Source organism: Podarcis raffonei, chromosome 8 (assembly GCF_027172205.1).
Source record: "Podarcis raffonei isolate rPodRaf1 chromosome 8, rPodRaf1.pri, whole genome shotgun sequence".
Lineage (NCBI taxonomy): Eukaryota > Metazoa > Chordata > Lepidosauria > Squamata > Lacertidae > Podarcis > Podarcis raffonei.
In genome coordinates this window covers 16,634,507-16,655,720 of record NC_070609.1, presented here as the reverse complement: position 1 = coordinate 16,655,720, position 21,214 = coordinate 16,634,507, and the positions used below count along the sequence as shown (strand labels likewise).

Sequence of the window (21,214 nt, the reverse complement as noted above, 5' to 3'; positions counted from 1 at the left end):
TGAAAGAAAGGCAAAGATAAACTTTTGCGCTGCATTTTAGGAGTTTTGCTGATGCTTTTACTTATTATCTTGTCGGTTAATATTGCATTCTATTGTTTGCCCTGACAGCCCCCCCCCCAAGTAATATGGATGACCCTATAACTCTCATCATAAATAAAAGATGGTTTTTATTCAACTACCAGTGTGAATGTAGTTTACTCCAGATTCTGTTTCCATGGCAACTTTGCCATTCACAATTTTGCTTCTGTAGCGTCTACAGGCATCATTCCATAGGCATATCCCTCAACATTTCTCCAATGAAAATAGGAATGTCCTGTTCCATCATCATCATTATTCCTCACCCATATGTCCAGCCACTCTGGACAACTAAGAACATAAAAGATAAAAACATAATAAAACATTAAACATTTTTTTTAAAAAAAAACCTTACCTATACAGGGCTGCCTTCAGATGTCTTCTAAAGGTTGTGTAGTTACTTATCTCCTTGCCTCGGGGGTTGTATAATACCCTCCAACACTTCTCTGTTGAAAATAGGGACGTCCTAAGGAAAAGCGGGACACTTTGCGATCAAATCAGAAACCAGGACAGCTTCTGTAAATCCAGGTCTGTCCCTGGAAAATATGGACACTTGGAGGCTCTGTCCTTGGGGACTCTTGTCTCAGCAAGCCTGTCTGGTCAATTTACTCCTGACTGCGGTGCAGGCTCTCCATTGGGTAGGTTTGCCATATGTCTGGAATCCCCTGGACATACCTGGTATTCAGTCCTAGTAAACAGTGTCCGGGTGGAAATCGCTGAAATGTCCAGGTAGTGTAGATTTTGATGAATTTTTTGTCCAGATCTTCACTTTTTTGAAATATGGCAACCTACCACTGGGGCAAAGGGGGCACTGCCTCACCAAGCTCAGCCTGTCCTCAGCCAACCCTCACTCACCTACCTCCTTATTTACAACTACAGTATTTTTTGCTCTATAAGACTCACTTTTTCCCTCCTAAAAAGTAAGGGGAAATGTGTGTGCGTCTTATGGAGTGAATGCAGGCTGTGCAGCTATCCCAGAAGCCAGAACAGCAAGAGGGATTACTGCTTTCACTGTGCAGCGATCCCTCTTGCTGTTCTGGCTTCTGAGATTCAGAATTATTTTTTTCTTGTTTTCCTTCTCCAAAAACTAGGTGCGTCTTGTGGTCTGGTGCATCTTATAGAGCGAAAAATATGGTAGTTCAGGGGTTTCTACTGCCTGTCACCCTCTGCTCCTCCTTAGTCACAGCGTTGCCTCTTGTAAAACTCAGCAGGGAAGAGGATCCAAGTAAAACCAGAATGATTTGGCTTTGCCTTTCATTGGCTCTGGGTCCCTGCTTTCTGCTCTACCAATCCCAATGGGCACCAGGCTCCATTGTTAGGTTAGCTGACTTATTTCTTCTGGAAGGCATTGCTTGTTGGGGGTCAACTGGTGTTGGTATTCTTGTTATTATCTAGAATAGATTCTGCTGAGAGTTTGCAGAACAGCTGAACATATTTGTGTTTGGCCATGCAGCTTCATTCGTGTTTGTTTTAACCCAGTGACTGAGATCAACTTCAAAGATCTGTTGATCCAATGGACTACGATCTATATGGTTGTGCTTGTTTAAAAAACTGTTGATAATTGTTTTCTGTACGTTGTAAAAATGCTCTGGTATATTTTTTATTTGCTGTTTATTTAAGATGTTTTAACAAAGTTGTAAACTGCTTAGAGTTTAAACTTACATGGTATATAAACTGTCAAAAAAATATTTTTTTTAAAATGAGCAATGCCTGTGCTTTCAATGGGGGGTGGGAAGAACAGTTTATTAGATGGTCTACCAAGACCCCAGAAAATTTTCAAGTGATCCATAAAAAAACAAAAAAACGCTGACCTAGAAGTAATTTGGGTTGCTTGCAGGTAGTTTGTGAGCCAGCCTGGAGTAGTCATTAAAGCAGAGGTAGACAACATGATGTCCTCCAGCTGTTTTTGCTTCAGGCCTGTTTCAAGAAGGGAATTGCAGCTATCATAGTGCCTGTAAGAAACTGTAAGCGTTGCTGGGATCAGGAGCTGCGTTAGGATCTTTGAGGTCATTTGCAATGTTCTCCTTTCGTCAGTGCAGCACCAGAGCAGCTGAAGATGTTGTATAATTCTGTTTGGCATGCATTCAGTGAGACACACGCAGAGTTCATTATCAGTACATAAGTGCACACATATGTGCACACATTTCGTTTATAAATTATTTTGTTGCTTGCATTTTATTCATTGAATGGGGCTGGTGCAACAATGGATGGCAGGTCCACTGTGCAGACTAGACGTAGCATTACCACAGGTGGAAAAGAACCACTGGTGCAGCATGAAAACTGCCAGTACATTTTAGCAAGTAGCACATAAACGGCACACAAAACACTACCAAACCATTCTACATTCTAAATCTTATATTAATAATCCAAAAATCGAGAGAGCTATGTACAAGATCTACTACAGAAGCCACAAACAGAAAACTCACTCAGTCTTTAGAGTTCCTTTACCCAGGCTCCTGTAGATATCAACAAAGGTAAGTTTGATCAAACGAAGTGTCGGTGATGTTACACACAAGAGTTAGACAGGGTGCCGGCGTTTGTCACCTGTTTCGCCCATAAAGAGTCTTGGGCTTCTTCAGTAAATTCTCTCTCACGCTTTTGATACATTTATAAACATTCAAGTCCATATGTTACATTTCTTCTTAGATTAGGCTACAATATTTAATTTCTTTCTTCAGGAAATTCTCCCTCAAGATTTTGGTGTATTTACATACATTCAACTTCATATGTTAAGTTCTTTCTTGACTTATGCATTTATTCATTTACTAAGCCTGGCTAAAGAAACTCTAAAGGCTGAATCTTCCTTTTGGACGCAATTTGAATGAGTTTTCTGTTTGTGGCTTCTGTAGTAGATCTTGTACATAGCTCTCTCAATTTTTGGATTATTAATGTAAGATTTAGAACGTAGAATGGTTTGGTAGTGTTTTGTGTGCTGCTTATTTTATACTGGTCTATTTTGAGAATTGGCAGCATAGGTACATTTCTTTAGTACATTTTAGCAAAGCTAAGCAGGGGCAGGTATGGTTTCAAATTGGATGAGGAGCTACGTATTGAGATTTCTGTATTGCAGGGGATTGGACTAGATGACTCCTGGGGTCCCTTCCAATTCTATGGTGAATAGCGGTTACATATGTAACACTTTTATGTATTGAATTTTTTTAGTTTATCCTATTATCCCGCAAAGATGACATCATATGCCTGCGTTTTAAAATTGCGCCACAATATACAGTGACGTCAGAAGAGAACTCCGTCGCCCGGCGGGCAGAAATAACGCGCGGTCGCTTCGGCAACGCGTATGGACGCTGTCCGACCCCTTCTCATTTTCCATCTCCGCCTCTTCGGCGAAGCAAATGCCTACGATTGGATACTCTTCATTGTCGCTCAAAATGAACAGCCAATCGTCTTCCAAAACATGGAGGGCGGGATTTCGGTTCCATCCAATAGTGTGCCAAGGATGGAGGGGCATTTCCTTTGAGAGCCCGCAGAGCTGAATTGACTGGGAATACAAATGTAAAATTCAACCCATGATAGGGTGACGGAGGTGGGGATAGAGTATATCTAGCCAATGGCTATAAGAAAGAGGTGGGTTTTAAGGGCACCCGTTCCCAATGCTTTTTACTGAGTGGTCTAATTCTGAATGTCTAATCCAATGGGCAGCAAGAGAGAGGATGACTGATAGAAGGCGATATCAAACAGGAGTACAGAAGAGGTGGGGCGTGCTAGAAACAAGCCAATTAGCTTCAGGAATAGTTGAGAGTGACATCCTAGGCAGCCAATGGCATTTGAGCCGCCCCTGCAAGGAGTCTGCGCGAACCCCGCGCACCCTTCAGAGCAGAAGCCGGGAGATAAGATGGCGGCCGCCGACGGAGATGACTCCCTTTACCCTATTGCTGTGCTGATCGATGAGCTGCGGAACGAAGACGTTCAGGTACGGCCCGCGTCTACGGAAGCCTCCCCGGGCGTAAGGGAAAGCGGCCGGAGTTTATTCGGGCAGCCGGGGCCCGAAAGCCGCGCCTTGGGTTACAGTAGCCAATCAGCGGCCGCTTTTCATTCGAGAACCCGGCGTGTGAGCGATCAGAAGCTCAACCGGATTGGCTGTAGGGATTTTCATATGAGAAGGCGAGGAGCAGGGTGTTGGCTAATGGAAGGGTCCATATTATTCACTGACTCCCCCCTACGTCCGTGATGCGAGCAGCCACGTGATTGGCCGGGCGACCTGTTTGTCTAGTATGGGGTTAATCAAAACAATCAGGAGGAGGGTCGCCTTTTCCTTTAATAAATATATTGATGGAATGGCGAGAGGAAGCTCCTGATTGGGTCGAGCCTCGCCTATTCATTATACGGGTGTTTCCTGACCAATCAAGGAAGCGTCTTGATCTGATCTCCAGGGGAGGGGTCTCCTGCCCGTCATGCTACGGCTTTTCCAGGGGGTTGTTAGGCTAAGGACATAGACGAGGAAGTGGTGCATAGCCTATTGTCATGGAGGGGAGCCAGTCATGGGGGCGGGGAGATATCAGTAGGGGTGCCATCTTTGAGGTAGCCTTACTATGTATGTGGGGTGCGTGACTGCTCCCCTTCTCTCTCTCTCTCTCTCTCTCTCTCTCTCTCTCTCTTATCTACTTGGGCTTCTGGTTGTAAGGAATGCATAGTTTTGGAATTTGTGATTAATGCTAGCTAGCATGGTGCCTGCACATTGGGAATGGCTGCATCCCTCAATACCTCCCATAATATAGTACTTTGTTTGGTGATACAATAGATGTGTTTGGGCCCCAAACAGCTTCAGTGATGGAATTGTTTGAGGGCTAGCAGAGGTGGCAACCGAGGTGCATCTAAAATAGCTGTTCCTTGGTATTTTGTATGTAAAACAGCTACACTGTAAGCTGTTGTTTGTAGAACAACACAGAACAAGGTCTCTGCCCTGAGCAGTTAACAGTCTAAAGGCCAGTAAAGGGTTGGGGGAGGGAAATGGAAAGGTTCATTGGAAGAATACGTACATGTGCTATTTCCCAGCTGTGATTTGATGTGATGAAAAGGACTTCAGGGTGTCACTGTTTTGGATGTAAAATGTGTTTTAATTACTTGACGGTTGTAAACCGGCTTCCCTAACTTACTTTTATCCCTTGTTATCGTTGTTGATTCTTACTTTTTAAGCTGTTGTCCCCTGTTGAATTTAGAGTGTAAGACCTACCTCTTCGTGTAAATCAGTTTCCCATGTTACATTACATTAAGGTATTATAGAAAGGTATGGGAGTTTGGTGTGTGTGTGCAGTGCAGTGCATACATGTAGCATGAGATAGGTGTTACTAAGGCTCTCCATCTTTATTAATTTAGAATATTTGTGAGTTGCACTATGAGACATTTTCTAGGGGGCTTGCAAGAAAAAACAAGAACAAGTTATAATAATTTCTGCTATCAATATAGTAACAAAAGCTTCAGAGCTATATATAAATATAGACTGAGCAGAGGATCACAACTATGCAACATTAAATTAAATGCACCACAGAGGAATTAACATCTTGCAGAGTTATAACAGTAGATACTAAAAGCCCTGGGGAAAAGGAAAGCTTTTCCAAGTGCTGGAAATATCTTAAAATAGATGCCTTCTCTGGGGAAGGCACTTCACAGGTGGTGATGGTGAGGCTGCTGAGAAGGCCTTTCAGATGACAACTCAAGGCATATGTAGGTACATGTGGGGAGAGGTGCTCCTTCAGATCCCAGCGTCAAAATCAGCACTTAAAATTGGGCTCAGGGGTGGAACAAAAGTCAGTGAAGATTTTTATCATTTATTTTATTCAGTTTCAATACCACCCTTCATCCAAAGATCACAAGGCGGTTTACAATATAAAAACAGAAAAATACATATCATAATGACAAACAAAAATATGATGGGAGTACTGGCATAATATAAACACCTGCCCCAGATGATACAGAATATGGCTACAGGGGTGCTAACTGAAGTTTCAGCTTCAGTTGCAGCTCCTCCACATATGATACACATTGCAGGAATAAATTCAGTGGGTTATCAGGGCTTGAAAGCTAGCCCATATATGCCCAAGGTCATAGCTAGTGTGCCAGCCTAAACAAGTGAAATCTTTTTTCTCTGTGCGTTTTCTACAGTAATAATATTATTAAGAATACTAGAAAAACAAATCAATATTGTTCTCTGCTACATGGCTTGGGCCAGTGACATGTTGGGACTGCTCTGGCTGTCTGGTCCAGACCTGCGCTTGATATGGTGGGTGTTGGGATCCCCTAGAACAATCCTGGGCACTCTCAACAACAAAGCTGAGGTCACCTCTTGATACGGGCAGCGAGACTGCTGGACAGCAGGGTGGGCAGTATAGCAGCAGAATTTCCAGTTTGTCCTAATTGTCCTGCACGAAGTTCAAACACAGCAGATTGCCATTTAAATAGATGAAAACCCTGGAGGAAGACCACATCATTCTCTCCACCCAGCCCTCCAATCTATTCTGATTCCAAACCTGAGTTCCCAGGGGGGCCACAGCTGGGAGAGAGTAATTTCTCCAAGCTTACCTACTCTCAGTAATATAGTTGAGATCAACCGTGCTAAAATAATAGATTGGAGGAATTTTACTACAGCATCAGCAGACCAGAGGCCAGGTTAGCAAGGTGGCCAGAGATATTTTCATTGAGGGAGAGACTGGAAGAGGGGATAGGTGTAATGTACCTAATCATCTTCTCTGATATGTAAAACACTCAGCACCAGGGGTCTGCAACCTAAACCAGCGCGGAGCAGTTCGGGGAGCGCCTTCCGCTATGCTGGCCGGTTTCCCATTGGCTGCAGGAAGCTCCTGCAGCCAATGGGAAGCTGCGCATGCTTCCTCCGCGCCAGAAGGAGCGCCAGAAATAGCATTTGTGCGTGTGTGTGCGTGCGCATACACACTCTGGCCCACCTCGGCATATGCGGGACCATGAAACGGTCCAAACCACAAAAACTTTGCCGACCCCCTGCTCAGCACCATTCCACCCCCCCTTCACAGTAGGCAATCTTGTAGGGGTATCCCTGCCCCTCTCCAGGTCATTCAAAGAGTTTCCCTTTACCCAGCAAAGCAAGAACAACTATGAGTTGCTGCTTTGGGGGCTTTCCTTTTAACTATTCAAAACAGTGGGATTCACAAGCAATAGTTTAATGGTACCGCGTGCAAAATGAGTGAAGAAGTAAACTGAAAGTGGTGTTAATGAGAAAAAAACACCTTTTGCCCTCAACTATTACTGGGCCCGCCTAACTAAACTCATTGTTCTAGATGGCTTTATGATATTATCTCACAGTCCCCTCAAAAATGAAAATAGATCTGCTCTTTGGTGTTGCTGCATGATGATGATCTGGCACCAGTTGTAATCTTCCAGAAATCACTTTTCTGACAAGGATGGTGGATGATTAATTGGGTGATTCATAACAGGAAACAGCCCATCTCAGCAATTGGGTGTTTTATTTATTGAATTGTATAGATAATATTTATGTTCCACTCATACAGTATTGCTGCTCCCAGGACAGCTGCTAATACTTTTTTCTTTTAAAAAATGGGCTGGAAGTTAGTGCAGTTGCGTTAAAACAAACAGATGTTTCTATTGGCTGGTTCCACTTGGCAAACTAGCAGGCATGTTTTTGGAAAACATAGGTAGTCCAGTATTCCTTGCAGCACATTACAGCAATCTAGTGAGTGCACAGCTAATTATGTTCAGGCTTTCTCTGTCCAGGAAGTGTCCCATTTGGTACCCTCAATTTGCCACACTGGCTGCATATCATAGTGTAAAAATGATAAGTACGCCATCCACTTTTGTGGATTTATTTGCAAAGTACATTTGTTCTGTATGTAATCAAGAGTGTTACAGGGGACATCTCTGAAATATTTCCTCCCATTTCTCGCTCCCCCAAGTTATGGCCTGCTTATTTCAGAGTTGGAAAAAGCCATACCTCCCTTGGATCTTTTATTGAGCATCATGCATGTTTTCTGACCACATACCACTTAAACTTGCTATTGCTATATTGATTGTACTCCAGTGACATCTTATGAAGAATCAGGGTTGGCTGGCAAATTAGTGGCTCACCTTTAAAAAATATGTTATTTTGATTTCTTTCTCCCCTATGCAGCTTCGTCTGAACAGCATCAAGAAACTCTCTACCATTGCACTGGCCCTGGGAGTTGAGAGGACGCGCAGTGAGCTTTTGCCTTTTCTCACAGGTAATGAAAAGACCAGGAACTCTGATTTTAGGGAATAAGAATTGAGTCTAGGGGCTGTGATGCATGTGAGTTTGAATTGCAGCTTGGGTGGTACCCCAAATCCCTTTCCCAAAGCTGTAGTGATTCCCTTTTTAGGGCTGCAGTATATACGTTTTCAGCGGCACTTGAGACTCTTGCAGAATTTTAAATCCTTTTCAAAGCTTTGCTGATGAATGCAGCCTTGCCAAAAGAAAGGGACTGCGTCCTTGTTGAATTTAGTTGGTTCAAGATTGTGCTGATGGGATTGTTTGTGCCCAAGATGTACTTATTTCCTGCACTGGAGGGCAATAGTTCACATCTTCAAATTCTCACATCATGTTAGCTTCCAGATTCTGTGCTCTTGACAATGCAGATTTTAGTCTTGATTTGCTTTAATTGCTTTTTTTTCTCCCCACAGACACTATTTATGATGAGGATGAAGTGCTACTTGCTCTGGCGGAACAGCTGGGAACCTTCACAGCTCTGGTTGGGGGCCCTGAATATGTCCATTGCTTGCTGGTAAGCCCAGTGAATGACTGGGGAAGAGTGCTCTCCATAGTGGGAGAATGTGAGATTTTCTAACACCTCTGTTCCTTTCAAACTTTGGTGGGGGAAGTGTTGGTCATTAGCAGATTTGAGGGTGGTCCTAGGTTGGATTCTGAATTATACTGCCCACTAGTAAAAAGGATATGTTGTAAAATGGTAGCATGCATCCACCCTTTGCCTGCTTCTAAAGTGCAGCTTAATGGTATATGGAATGCCTTTCCAATTTGCTTCCAACAATGTTGCCCCAAAACAACAGATGCTGTAACCTTGTATTTGGACTGTTTGCACGGTTGACATCCACTCTCACACACCAATACAGGTTGCACCCCTTGCTTTCCAAATCTTCTTCCTTCTCTTCATACTTCTTTGAAAACAGAATTCCTGTATTTCCATAAATCGCACAGGGGCCAAAGATTGTAACAGGGGCATGCTGTATTAGAAGACTCTTTTCTTTCTTGAGGGATTTGCTGATTTATTATAAAATATATTCATAAATTGTATTTTGGCCCTAGAGGGGGAATCCAAGGCAGTGTACAAAACCAAAATATCTAAACTTAGTTTTGTGTGTGTGTGCGTGTGTGTGTACATACACACACACAAACACATACTGCCTTGGGGACCCTTGCTAGATTATCAGTAAACTACATTATGAACGAAGCAGAACATGCCTAGAAACCTGGAGAAGTGGAATTAACTCACATACTAAAAGCTATTAAAAACCCATGTGGAACAGAAAGCTGACATGGAGCCAGTCTTACATTCCCTTGGGAGGAAGTTGCTTAGACAGGATGCCACATCTTTAGATGATTTATCTAGCTTTCAGAACATCACATTTTTCTTCAAATTTCCCCCCTCCATTTCTGTTACTACTTACTGTAATAAGAAACCTGCAAAAGGTCAGGCCGTAACACATTTGGTGTTACAACACTCTTTGATATGCTAAGCTCCAGACATTGCATTTAATGTGTAATGTATCCTCCCTCTTTGTGCTGCAGCCTCCGCTTGAGAGCCTTGCTACTGTTGAGGAGACAGTGGTCCGGGACAAAGCAGTGGAGTCTCTGCGAGCCATCTCCCATGAACACTCTCCATCTGACCTTGAGGCCCACTTTGTTCCCCTTGTGAAGCGCCTGGCAGGAGGTGACTGGTTCACCTCCCGCACCTCTGCTTGTGGCCTCTTCAGTGTCTGTTACCCTCGAGTCTCCAGTTCGGTCAAAGCTGAGCTCCGACAGTAAGTGAGATGCTTTACATTAAGGTCTGGGGCTGTTGGTTGGGTCACCCGTGTCAAAGGGTGAGAGACACCAATTCAGAGGGCTCTGTATTTCCCAGCTAACAGTCCTTATCCCTTTCCTGCAGGTACTTCCGGAACTTGTGCTCAGATGACACTCCGATGGTCAGGCGAGCGGCAGCCTCTAAACTGGGTGAATTCGCAAAGGTCTTGGAGCTGGAACATGTCAAGAGCGAGATCATCCCCATGTTCTCTAACTTGGCCTCTGATGAGCAGGTCTGTGTGATGGCACCTTGCTTTCTGGGAGAGGGCTGGGCCGCACTAGATCACCTGTAACCCACCTCATGTCTCTCATACAGGACTCTGTGCGTTTGTTAGCTGTGGAGGCCTGTGTTAATATTGCACAGCTCCTGCCCCAGGAGGACCTGGAATCGTTGGTGATGCCAACACTACGGCAAGCAGCAGAGGACAAATCTTGGCGGGTCCGTTACATGGTGGCTGACAAGTTCACGGAGGTTAGTACGAATCCATGTATCCCTCAGCAGTGCTTGTGTGGTATTTGTTTTATTTTAAAGATTTATACCCAGCCTTTTGATCAAATCATCTGAAACTCAGACTTTGTGTGTGTGTGTATACACACATTATTTCTTTTTTAGAAAAACCTCTCAATTCAACTTACTAAAAAAACGTTGCAAATACTCACTTCGTGCTCTTATTCCTCTGGTCAGAAGCAGTGTCCTTTCCTCTTATTTCTACATTTCCTGGGTATTTCTCAGTTGGAGCACAATTCTTTTTGGCAGGGATCTATTTGGGATCATTATATATTTTCCCTTTCTTGCCAACAGCTCCAGAAAGCTGTCGGTCCAGAAATCACAAAAACCGACTTGGTCCCGGCATTCCAGAACCTGATGAAAGACTGTGAAGCTGAAGTGCGAGCTGCTGCCTCCCACAAAGTCAAAGGTCAGTTGCAGTCAAAATGCCTGTGGTGGCGGCTTGTTCTTTCCAATTGTTTGGAATCAAAGGGAACCCAGATTCTCTGAGGGGTGCTCCTGCCCCATCCGTGTTCTCACTTATCTGAAATCCTGTACAGTGGTACCTCGCAAGACGAATGCCTCAGAAGACGAAAAACTCGCAAGACGAAAGAGTTTTTCGTTTTTTGAGTTGCTTTGCAAGACGAATTTCCCTATGGGCTTGCTTCACAAGACGAAAACGTCTTGCTAGTTTGTTTCCTTTTTCTTAAAACCGCTTGAAGAGGTGCAGTTGCGACTGACCGTGCTTCGCAAGACGAATAACCTCGCAAGACGAAAAGACTCGCGGAACGAATTAATTTCGTCTTGCGAGGTACCACTGTAAACAGCTGTTTGTGTTTTGTGCTACAAATACTGCTATTTCTGTTCTAGAAAAGGTAAATTGGACACTCAAATAATTCAAATACTGCAAATCAGATTTTTGTTGTATATACCTTCTGTTCCCTCTACGTGGCTTTATTCTGAGCTTGTTAGAGGAACAATGTAAGTGATAGAAAATGAATGCCTATAAGAGGTAAAATGTTTAAAGGGAAAGTGAAATGGCTCTAACATTCAGAGCACTCACGGTCTGTGTGCTGGAGCCATTTAAAAATGACACCTACTATTTTTCAAGCCTTATTTACATAGCTATGATAGCTGGACACATGCTTAGAATGTAACTGATATACAGTAAAATACAAGCCTTGCTTCCTGTGATTTGGTGTGGCTGTAGTACAGATACAAGACTCCACACATAGGTCAGAAAAAAAAGGTAGCACATGACATAGTTCTATAATGCTGCAACAACTCAACTAACCTTTAAACAGCCAAATGACAGTCTCTATAGAAACGAGAGACTTGTCTAAATTCAGTTGCAGGAAGATGTGTTTCTGGAGGTCAGTAATTTGTACATTATGGTGTGTTAGGAAGTCTGACAGTGGAGTGATAATGCCTAATGGACTACTAGATTAACTTAGAGCTCACATCTTCCTGATGGGCTCCTTTGTTAGCCAGATAAACAGCATTCCCACTGCACCACTTTGGTTGTGAAGCCCTAACAACGTGATTACTGTTTTTCCTTAAGAGTTCTGTGAAAACCTGTCTGCTGATTGCCGTGAAAATGTCATTATGACCCAGATCTTGCCCTGCATTAAGGTATGTTCCAGGACGTGACAATCTCTAGTGAGTCTTGAGCTTGTTTTTTGAAGCATTTGTCGGCTTGCAATAACAGTACAATTAAGGGCTGAAGAAACCATGGAGGCAAGTGTCTCACTGTTAAAGCAGGGGGCGACTTAACTATTTGTTTGTTTATTAAATTTATATACTGCCCATCACCTGACAATCACAGGGCGATTTACATTATAAAGTCAGCAAACTTTCAGCAGGGGGCCAGTCCACTGTCCCTTAGACCTTGTGGGGGCCGGACTATTTTTTTGGGGGGGGGGAATGAACAAATTCCTATGCCCCACAAATAACCCAGAAATGCATTTTAAATAAAAGCACACATTCTACTCATGTAAAAACACCAGGCAGGCCCCACAAATAACCTAGAGATGCATTTTACATGAAAGGACACATTCTACTCATGTGAAAACACTATGATTCCCGGACCATCCGCAGGCCACATTTAGAAGGCGATTGGGCCGGATCCAGCCCCTGGGCATTAGTTTGCCTACCCATGGTATAAAGGTTGCTTGTAATAGAATAAGGAAGTAAGACAGATGTGCTTTGCAGATGGGTTGAAGAGTTACTGCAGATAGGTTTGTGTTCGGTGTGTCCCATTTGCTTGTATTTTATGTTTGTCGGCCACCTAGAGTGCAGTGTTTCTGGTTGGCCTCACGGCAAGCAAGTAAATTTCTTTTTGTTTGTTTTTGTTTTTAATACTTCTTTTTGCCATTCAGGAACTCGTGTCAGATGCCAATCAACATGTAAAATCAGCTTTGGCATCTGTGATCATGGGATTGTCTCCCATTTTGGGCAAAGACAACACAATCGAACACCTTCTGCCTCTCTTCTTGGCTCAGCTCAAAGATGAGGTGAGTGGTTCCCCCCCCCCCCCATCATGTTCCTTTGGTCCACTTGTTAACAGTTCTGTGTCAAATTGTTCAGCATTAGGAGCATTTCCCTGCCTTGATCTCCTGAAGTTGCATTATTTCATGGCTGCTTCACTCCCTTGCCTCGGAAGTGCTAAATATACCCTTCCCCAACCTGGTGTCCTCCAGATGTGCTGGACTTACAACTCCCATCATCCCTGACCATTGGCCTTCCTGGCTGGGGCTGATGGAGTTAGGATCCAACAGTGTCTGAAGGGCACCAGGTTGGATACTGGGGAAGTTGTTACATAAGATTAGCTGATTAGTTTCTGCACAGTGCAAATGTAAATTAACTCTGCGGTCCCCTGTCCCCCCGGAATTCTGGGAACTCGGCTGGAGTCATAAATGACCAATTTCTCTAAAGAGAGGCCATAGAAAAGTAATAGAGTACATGCTTTATATGTTTAGGGTTCCAGGTTCAGTGCTAAGTAGTTGGGACTGGAAAGATTTGTGAACAAACTCAATAACGAACAGGATGGACCTACATAGGTTCCTACATAGTACCACCCCTACCCTTGACTTTGGTGTTCAAGGGCTTATATGACCAAAGCAGGTCCATTTAGATTAGGGTTGGTGTCTTCCATCTCTGAAGTGGGAGGCTGTGCTCCCAGTATGGTCTGAAGGCGCATACTGGTGCTAAGCAAGTCTGAGTCTTGTCAGCGCCTAGATAGTTGATTGCCTGGGAGCCACATGTACGCCACCTTGGGATTTTTGATGGAAGGAAGCTGGGGTAGTAAGAAAATAAATCAAAGCCACCTCTCCAAGTCAAAGGTTGCAAGCCTAGTTTAGATGTGGTGGAAGAAGATATGCAAGTATTTGCAGTCGTCTGGAAGAGTGGGTGGATTTTAGGGGTTGCATCTGGGAGGTGGAACTGCCCTCTGATGTCACTGTGTTCACATTTCTGCAGTGCCCGGAAGTCAGACTCAATATAATCTCTAACCTGGACTGTGTGAATGAGGTGATTGGCATCCGGCAGCTGTCCCAGTCCCTGCTGCCAGCCATTGTGGAGTTGGCAGAGGATGCCAAGTGGCGTGTGCGACTGGCCATCATCGAGTACATGCCCCTGTTGGCTGGGCAGCTAGTAAGTGCATCTTTGGCTTTTTGCATATGAGTTTGACATGCTGGGAGGACACAATGATCAAATATTCTTGGGTCAGCTGGGCCTGGGTTGCCGCAGGCACATTGTTTGCCTTTGTGAAAGCTTTTGTATGTGTTCCGCCTTGTGGGAACTGCTAGTTACTGCCCATTTGCTTGGGGAGTATTTACCATTCAGCTTAAAAACCTAGAACTTTTCACAACCTTTGTACTGGTTTGCTCCCTACCTGCCATATGAGCGAGACCACTTTCTCCGTGTTTTGTTTCTGACTGTGAGAATCCCATAAACAGCATTAGCGCAAGTTAATCTGAGCTCTCTGCAATTTCCCCTCTGTAGGGTGTGGAATTCTTTGACGAGAAGCTAAATTCCCTTTGCATGGCATGGTTGGTGGATCACGGTAAGGCTCTTAAGTTGAAACATTTTCTTTCCTCCCTTAACCCTTTTTCTCCCTGTTACATTTGCATTTGTTCAAATGAAGGAAGGTTGAATGCCACATTTGGACAAGAATTAGAGGTGCAGTCTCTCCGTGTTAACTAGAGGGATGATTTTTATCACCCTTGTTTGTAGGAAAAGGGGCTGTAGAGAGGAAGGGAGACCAAGAGCACATGCTAAAGTGGCTCTTTGAATTATGGCCCAGGTGCTTTATATCTCTTTAAAATATCAAGCACTTTATATCCAACTAGTGATCTCTAACATGGAAAGCATATTTCAAAGCTAATGGCATCCATTATGAAAGCTCCTGTTCCAGCAGAGAGAACTGGCTCATCTAAGCTTTTAGTGCAGGAATAAAAGTTGTATTTTTTATATTGAATGGGAGAGTTCTTTTTCAGCCACAGGAGCAATTAAGCTCAAGTTCAATGCTATTATTTCACAATGATGGAGAGGCAATGTAGCTCGTTTCCATGGTGGTTTGCTGCATTAACTCAATAGTCTGGTTTACACGTGCTATAGGTTATATAAGCCACAGAAAACCTCGTGCTTGTGGCACATCTCAGAAGCTTCTGCTTTGTTTTACATCAGATAACAGACTAAACTGTGGTTATTAATGATGGTTTTTTGAAAGCATAGTTAAGGTTAACCATTGCTTGTCCAAGTTCAGATGACACTGCAGGCTGTGGCAAACATACAAGTGGTAGAAAAAAGGCTTCTGAACCACTTTGCTGCCACACCAGAGGGGAAGCATGAGACCGTGAAGCCTTCTGAGGCTTGCTCTTGTAACACTAAACTATGGTTTAGTGCAGGTAGCCAATGTAGGAGCCCCAGCAACACCTGAAGAGCACCAGTTCTTCCCATCCCATCTAGGCAGCATGGTCAGTGGTTAGGGATGATGGGAGTTGCAGTTCAGGAACATCCAAGTGCTACCACATCGGCTACCCCTGGTTTAGCAATGTCTGAACCAGACAAATGTGTATTCAATAACAGATGTTCACTAATTAAAATTTCTTTTAGTCATTTTGTGTGGAGGGGGAATAACGTAACTAAAATTTAAATATCTGGGGCCATTAGGGGCTGTTGAAAAACTGCGAGGCCCAAAAGCTTTATAAACAAAAGCTACTGCTTTTTTACCCATTTCCTTCTGCCTTAAAAAACTAACCAAAAACCCTTCAGTCATTCAGTGCATTCAGAATGATTCAGAAGTGAACTTGTGCCTTGCAGTCTCGTCTCCACCGAATAAAATGTGTGACCAATGACCAATTCAAATTGTTAAATGAGCTATCAATTTATGAAATCTGTGAAAGCCTATCTTCCCTCATTTCCATCCCAGAATATCACTGCTAATTTCAAATGTTTTTGTGGAAGGGATGCTTAACCAGTGACAAATGCCATGTTAGAGTGGATGTAAATTGCCAGTGGAAAGATGCCTATTGTTCTTTGGAGCGGAGCTCTGAAATCTGTCGCACCTCCATCTCCTGCTTTGAATTTTAATGGGGCAGGAAACAAGTGACATGTATAAGGCATAGGAGTACAATCCCAACTCAGTCCTTGCAGCATTTGTGGTCTAAAATTGAGCTGGGTTTCTATTGTTTTCCAATGCAAAGCATAGAGGGCTTTCGACATAGAGCCGCTAAGGGCCTAGAGTGATATCCACTCCTCCCGTTGACCAAATTTGGTTTGGGGTCGGGACTTTAGCCAGATCTGGTGCACGACCTTAATAAGCACCCACACATGCATGAAAATCTTGCAGACTTCAGAGTGGGTGGGTGACGTCCTTTGCCAAATGTGCTGAAGAAGTTGGACAATAGCATTAGTTCAGACTGTTCTTACCTTTTAACCTGTGCTGACACTGCTCTCCTCTCCAGTCTACGCTATCCGAGAGGCAGCTACCAGCAACCTCAAGAAGCTTGTGGAGAAGTTTGGCAAGGACTGGGCCCATGCCACCATCATCCCCAAGGTGCTGGCCATGTCCAACGACCCCAACTACTTGCACCGCATGACCACGCTCTTCTGCATCAATGTGAGTTGGGGCAGGGGTGGGGTAGAGGAGGAAGTTGGGATGAACTCAGGGCAAAGGGAAGAATGTGTTCTCCACTATGCAAGAGCCGCCAAACTGCATTAAAAATGTTCTCCTTTTCTCCTCTTCCGTCACCTATAAGTCATTAATCGTTCTAATATTGCCACATCCCATATTCTGTTAAATGATTTAGACCTGGAAGGAACTTCAGTCCCATTTGGATGCAGCTAAAATTCTTGCTCCAGATAATAAATTGCTCTCCAGTATTTTAGTGGAATTTTCCATTTCTGCATGATTACTTCATGTAACTTTTCTGATTCAAAATTAACTGGGGTGCATATTTTAAATTTTGTGTGCAGATTTTTTAAAAATTTTAATTGTGTGTGCAGAACTTTAGATTTGCCCCCCCCCCGCCATGTAAACTAACTTCAGTGTAAACCACTGAGGAAGAGGAGGGTGATGGGGAGCATTGGAAAGGGGTGGACTTCTATGCCAGGTACAAAAGAGATCCCCCACCCCTACCCCGATGAGATTTTCTGCTTTTCAAACTTGAGAGTAAAAACTTTCAGGTTCCAGATTCCCCCGCTCCCCTTAACACACAAGTTGGATTGCCTGTCTCTAAGTTCTGTTGAAATCAGTGGTCCGAAGTTAGTCCTTTCCATTCATTTTCCATGGGTCTATTCTGAGGTTGATTAGCACTGGATACACCAGAGTTCTTCTTTTTTTATCACCAAGTACTCACAGAGCTGTTTTGCATAGGAATAAGCTGCCCAGGGAAGTCCATAAGGAGACATTGGGTTGTCAGTTGCTTTAGATATTGGGCATCATGCTTTGAGAGGAGGAGGAGAGTCCTCAAACTGCTCCTTTATTGAGTGCTTCTAGGAATCATATGGGACAGATTAATTATGCTCTTTCTGTGAAACACGTTGAGAAATTTTAGGGGTGCTTTACTTGTCTAGTGGAAACCCCCAGTGGCGAAACCTCCCATGCTTTCTGAGGGCCAGGGCATGGTTTTAGCTCCATCGGCAAGCATGGCATTCAAAGTAAGGAGCAGCACAGACCTAGCAGCCAAGGGAAGCTCAAAGTCTCCTACGTACCCTGTGGATCCCACTTGATCGTGATCCAGTTCCATCGTGCCTTTTCCTTTGCTAGGTGCTGTCAGAGGTGTGTGGGCAGGAGATCACCACCAAACACATGCTTCCCACTGTGTTGCGGATGGCAGGCGACGCCGTAGCAAACGTCCGCTTCAACGTGGCCAAGTCCCTTCAGAAAATTGGACCAATCCTGGACAACAGGTATGACAGTTCACTGGGGGCACCATTGCACCTGACGCCTTTATGGCAGCAGTCCCGAAACTCCTCCCGATTGGAGGATGCATTTATGGGGAGGGGGGAAAGTGGGAGAAGAAGAGGAGTTTGGATTTGATATCCCGCTTTATCACTACCCTAAGGAGTCTCAAAGCGACTAACATTCTCCTTTCCCTTCCTCCCCCACAACAAACACTCTGTGAGGTGAGTGGGTGCTGAGAGACTTCAGAGAAGTGGGACTAGCCCAAGGTCGTGGGCTAGTTGCACTTGGGGCCTTTGAAGACCTTTGGATTTACTGCCTTTGCCTTCCACTCACTTTTTCCTACTTATCCCTCTGCCACTCTTATCCCCGCAGCACCCTTCAGAATGAGGTGAAGCCAGTGCTGGAGAAACTAACACAGGACCCCGATGTGGATGTCAAATACTTCGCCCAGGAGGCGCTGACTGGTGAGTCAGGAACGTCCTTTTCCCCAACGGGAACAACCTCACTTTGTGTCAAAACAAAACACTTGCTTCCCAGCTTCCCAACTAGGAAGGATGTGCTTGTCAGCTTGAGGCCTTCTCCTCTTAACCTCTGTTCCTGAGTTGCCTTGCAGCTTGCTCCTGTCCCAGATTTGAGACAGGTGCAAACTCTTGGAAGAGTGCCCAAGTGTTTCTCCTGATACTTGAATTCTTCCAGCCAAAGGGAAGAGGAGTGAGGAGGAAAAGGAATTGCTGCTGCAAGGGGAGGCTTTCTTTACCAGCTCCTTGATCAGCAGGGGTGGGAGGGAGAGGTGTACATAAAAGAGAGCTTGGATGGGGAAGCATACAGACGTTGTGGCTTGCTTGAATTTGGAGCAAGGGCTGTGAAAGAGGAGCCCTCCTGGATTGAGACTAAATGCCTATCTATTCCATCCTCCTGGTCCCCACTGTGGCGAACCACATGCCTGGAGGAAGCTCACATGCAGGACCTGGGGCATGTTGCTGCTTCCCAGTAGCCTGGAGCCACTGATCATGGAGATAGTTTATAGCCCTTATGACTACTGCTTCTTGATAGCCTTAGTGTTATGTTATATGGTCATGAATTCCACTATGTGCAGTGTAAAGTATTTCCTATTGTTTGTTCTGACTCTCCCACCTTCCAGCTTCAGTAGATGGTCCTTGGAGAGGGAGAGAAATGCTGCTCTTTCCATTTTCTTCACCGCACATCATTCCATAGATTTGCTTTCAAAACAAAAAAGGCCCAAGCATTGCAACCTTCCTTTGTTTTGGCAATAGCTCTCACATCTTCCTTCAATCCCCACCCTCAGATAGTTTGATTTGTCCCTTTTGTAACCCTGGAGCTGAATATTTGTCAGGTTAGTTTGCACAATCCATTCGATTCCTCCTGGCTCAGTACTATTTTCTAAGTGGGTGGACTGACTCCACGGGGGAGAGATTGGTGGTTGAGGTGACACAGAGATTATGGCTGAATGGCTTCTGATGACTCATTAATACCTACAAGCTGCCGGCTCCTGTCGCAGCCATCAGCCAACAAGGACAAGAGGGTGGAGCAGCAGCCCTCTTGCTTCTCCTGGCTGTACAGTCACTTGTCTCTGGACTTGATGATCCCTCACAATAGATGTTCATAATTGCATATGGGATTGTTCATGCAAGAAAGAAACCCAACCATCTGGAAATCTGGCAGTGGAGGAATTTGTATGCGACTTTCTGCAAGTAACCCTTAGAATTTAACTCGTTTTCTTTCTCTCTTTCCACAGTGTTGGCACTGGTTTGAGCCCTAGGAGCCCCGATGCTGTTGTCTCTTCCACTTGGGCCCCAATTGGACCTATCTTTCTCTCCCCCTCCCCATTTCCCTGCATGTCTATGACCAGCCCCCACCCCAAGTGGATCCATATGGTGATATTGGTCAGTGGCTGACTCTGGAGTCCACCTCCCTCTTCCACTCTTAGCTCCATGTTCTGAAACCTTCCTCGGCAGCTGTGATACTTCCTCCCTATCTCATCTTAGCCAGGCTCCATCTTTAGTTTTGTTGTGCCACCAGGTGGCAGCAAATGGCAGCCTCTCCCTCACCCCCCCCCCTCCAGTCCTGCCTCCTGGTGCAAGCTCATGAGAGGCAGAGCAGCCCCTTCAAACCTACACTTGGCATGATCAATGTGAACACTCTGGGGAGGCAAAGTGCTTGGGGCTTCTGTAACCTTTTGGCCACAGTTTGCATGAGAACTTCCCCACAGTGCTGTATGTAGCTGTGCATGAGGTATTGATTTGGCCTTCCTCTTGATGAACTTTGCTCAGTGGGCAGCCAGATTGCCCCTGCCACTCCCCCATCCCAACGATTTTAAAAGTCCCAGGGGTCCTACATTCAGTATCTCTAACACCACTTAATCAGATAGAGCATCAGTTACAAAACTAACTAGTTCTCAGGGGGTTCCTTTGTTAGCAAACTTCTCTTATGCTCTAAGTTGAATGCAGCAGGGGCCTCTCCCCTCCAGCCCCAGAGAGGGGAGGAAGGGGTGCTTAAATGCCTATTGTTTTAATTTCTTCTCAAACTCACTAGTATTCTTTCTCAGATCAGGTTCCCCTTGTACCCTGTCTTCTGTGCTGGAAGGAGTTTCTGTAGATAGCATGTTGGGAGAAGCAGCTCTTTGCAGAAAATATTACTTTGGGGCGGTGAAGGATATGAACCCAGCAGGAATTGTTGTCTTGGGTCCGCAGCATTTGGAAGACTGCCTCTAGGCTAGAAGTTTGTCAAACACACACCCGGTATCTCAGCCAGGCTTTTCAAGCTTGGCCCTTCCTAAGTTTGGAGGGGTAAAGGGACGCTTTTATGAAGACATCAGTCAGCAGGAGGGGCAATCAGGTCGCTGTCTCCTGCAATGCTTGGACTATCCAGTGTGGCATATTAGCCAATTGGAATCTCCAGCATCTATCATGAAAAATCACCACCAACTTCCTCTTCCCCTCCCCTTAGTCTGCCCCAATTATGTCCTGACCCCTCTTTTTTTTTAGTTCCCAGCTGCTGCCTCTGTGGTTCTTGCACTGAACAAGTATGTAAGTGTGTTTTCTAACCACACACCCCTTAACACAAACACACACAAACACCCTCTCTGTTAGTGGCATGTAATTTTAAAACTGTTGGAATTGGTTTTTTTAATTTTTTTTGGTGTACACTTGTTTTTCCCCCCTCCTCTCTACGATTAATAAAATGCTCG

At 44.6% G+C, this 21,214-nt stretch overlaps 1 protein-coding gene across 1 annotated transcript; it reads left to right on the top strand.

The window, feature by feature from the left end:
- Positions 1 to 3,876: 3,876 nt before the first annotated feature.
- Positions 3,877 to 20,352, top strand: PPP2R1A (protein phosphatase 2 scaffold subunit Aalpha). The gene is made up of 15 exons (XM_053398163.1): positions 3,877 to 4,003; positions 8,189 to 8,279; positions 8,716 to 8,816; positions 9,839 to 10,071; positions 10,197 to 10,344; positions 10,428 to 10,583; positions 10,914 to 11,028; positions 12,160 to 12,230; positions 12,977 to 13,111; positions 14,076 to 14,249; positions 14,601 to 14,661; positions 16,565 to 16,719; positions 17,869 to 18,011; positions 18,379 to 18,470; positions 19,763 to 20,352. The coding sequence occupies exons 1-15, from the start codon at positions 3,926 to 3,928 to the stop codon at positions 19,777 to 19,779; spliced, it is 1,770 nt and encodes a 589-aa protein (XP_053254138.1). The 5' UTR covers positions 3,877 to 3,925; the 3' UTR covers positions 19,780 to 20,352.
- Positions 20,353 to 21,214: the final 862 nt, after the last annotated feature.

Coding starts and splice junctions, on each gene's coding strand:
- PPP2R1A (XM_053398163.1), top strand. CDS start 3,926: ATGGCGGCCGCCGACGGAGATGACTCCCTTTACCCTATTGCTGTGCTG. Junction 14,250..14,600: donor CCCTGTTGGCTGGGCAGCTA/GTAAGTGCATCT, acceptor TCCCCTCTGTAG/GGTGTGGAATTCTTTGACGA. Junction 16,720..17,868: donor CCACGCTCTTCTGCATCAAT/GTGAGTTGGGGC, acceptor TTCCTTTGCTAG/GTGCTGTCAGAGGTGTGTGG.